This window comes from Cataglyphis hispanica, unplaced genomic scaffold (assembly GCF_021464435.1).
Source record: "Cataglyphis hispanica isolate Lineage 1 unplaced genomic scaffold, ULB_Chis1_1.0 scaffold319_size1139, whole genome shotgun sequence".
Taxonomy (NCBI): Eukaryota; Metazoa; Arthropoda; class Insecta; order Hymenoptera; family Formicidae; genus Cataglyphis; species Cataglyphis hispanica.
Window position 1 is genome coordinate 1 of NW_026099094.1, and position 1,139 is coordinate 1,139.

Here is a 1,139-nt window from a genome sequence, read left to right on the forward strand (position 1 = left end):
GATCTGTCTGATCTTGAAGAACAAAGATAATTTTTAACTTTGGTCATAACACAGCGTTACTTAAATACCTGTTGTTGCAACGAATGCTGCAATTGTTGTTGCAATTGTGGATGCTGTTGCTGCTGTAATTGCTGTTGCAGTTGCTGCTGATGCTGCAACATTTGTTGCTGCTGCTGCTGCTGCATTGAAGCATTGCCACTGCCACTTCCAGCCTGTTGATTTTGCCCACTTTGATTTCCACTGGGTAATCCTATTATCAATCAATATTAATGTTATTGAATATATTAATGATATTAATGAATTATTGAATATATTAATAATATATTAATGTTATTTCAATAAAAGTAATAAAATCAGCTCACCATTAGGTGCTGGACCTTGAGCGGGTGATTGTGCCCATCCTTGTAAATCTGACAACATATTCTGCCAGACAACAATTTTCTCATTATGTCTCTTTATGAGTTCTTCCTTGCGAGCTAATTCCATTCTCAATTCTTGAATATCTTCCTTGACTATCATCTCAGGCTTCAGCGCAGATAGCAGAAATCTCTTTTGTAAAAAGAAAGCCTCCATTTGTCTAGCCAGATCTATGAATCTCATGGTAGCTTGTTCCATTTCAGCACGACCTTCATCTTTATCCACTGTCAAACCACCAGAAGCGCCAGTCCCATTGCTGACTAATCCTTCGTCCTTTATCAGCATGCTCAAACATTGCTGAAAATCGATGATTAATAAATATGACTGACAACTTTGATTACTTTCACAATATTGACGCATTATCTTATTTATGACAATGGTTCGGGCATAAGTAATTTGTTAAAAATAGTCTTAATCTTATTAATAAGCTGATAATTGTGTAAGTAGTAATTTTGTAACAGTTCTTTTAATTCATATATTCATTTGATATATAAAACTTGATTCGTTCGATATGCAAAAATTAAGATTATTGATGCAAGAGTGTTTCCCGATATCTTTCACGGCGTAAATAATAACAAATGTACAATTTGTAAACGCAGATTCTCATGGCAAGAAAAGCACGTACTAGAATAAAAATCAAAATTCGAATATCTTACCTGAAACGCTTCTTCGAACTCGTCGACGAGATTACCGTTGCTGTTGGTCGGTGTCGCCATTATACT

At 35.3% G+C, this 1,139-nt stretch overlaps 1 protein-coding gene across 1 annotated transcript; it reads right to left on the reverse strand.

Annotated features, from left to right (window-relative positions):
- Positions 1-6: 6 nt before the first annotated feature.
- LOC126858664 (mediator of RNA polymerase II transcription subunit 28-like) lies at positions 7-1,133 on the reverse strand. The gene is made up of 3 exons (XM_050609142.1): positions 1,074-1,133; positions 363-714; positions 7-250 (listed from the first exon to the last, which is right to left on the reverse strand). The coding sequence occupies exons 1-3, from the start codon at positions 1,131-1,133 to the stop codon at positions 57-59; spliced, it is 606 nt and encodes a 201-aa protein (XP_050465099.1). The 3' UTR covers positions 7-56.
- Between the last annotated feature and the right edge of the window lie 6 nt (positions 1,134-1,139).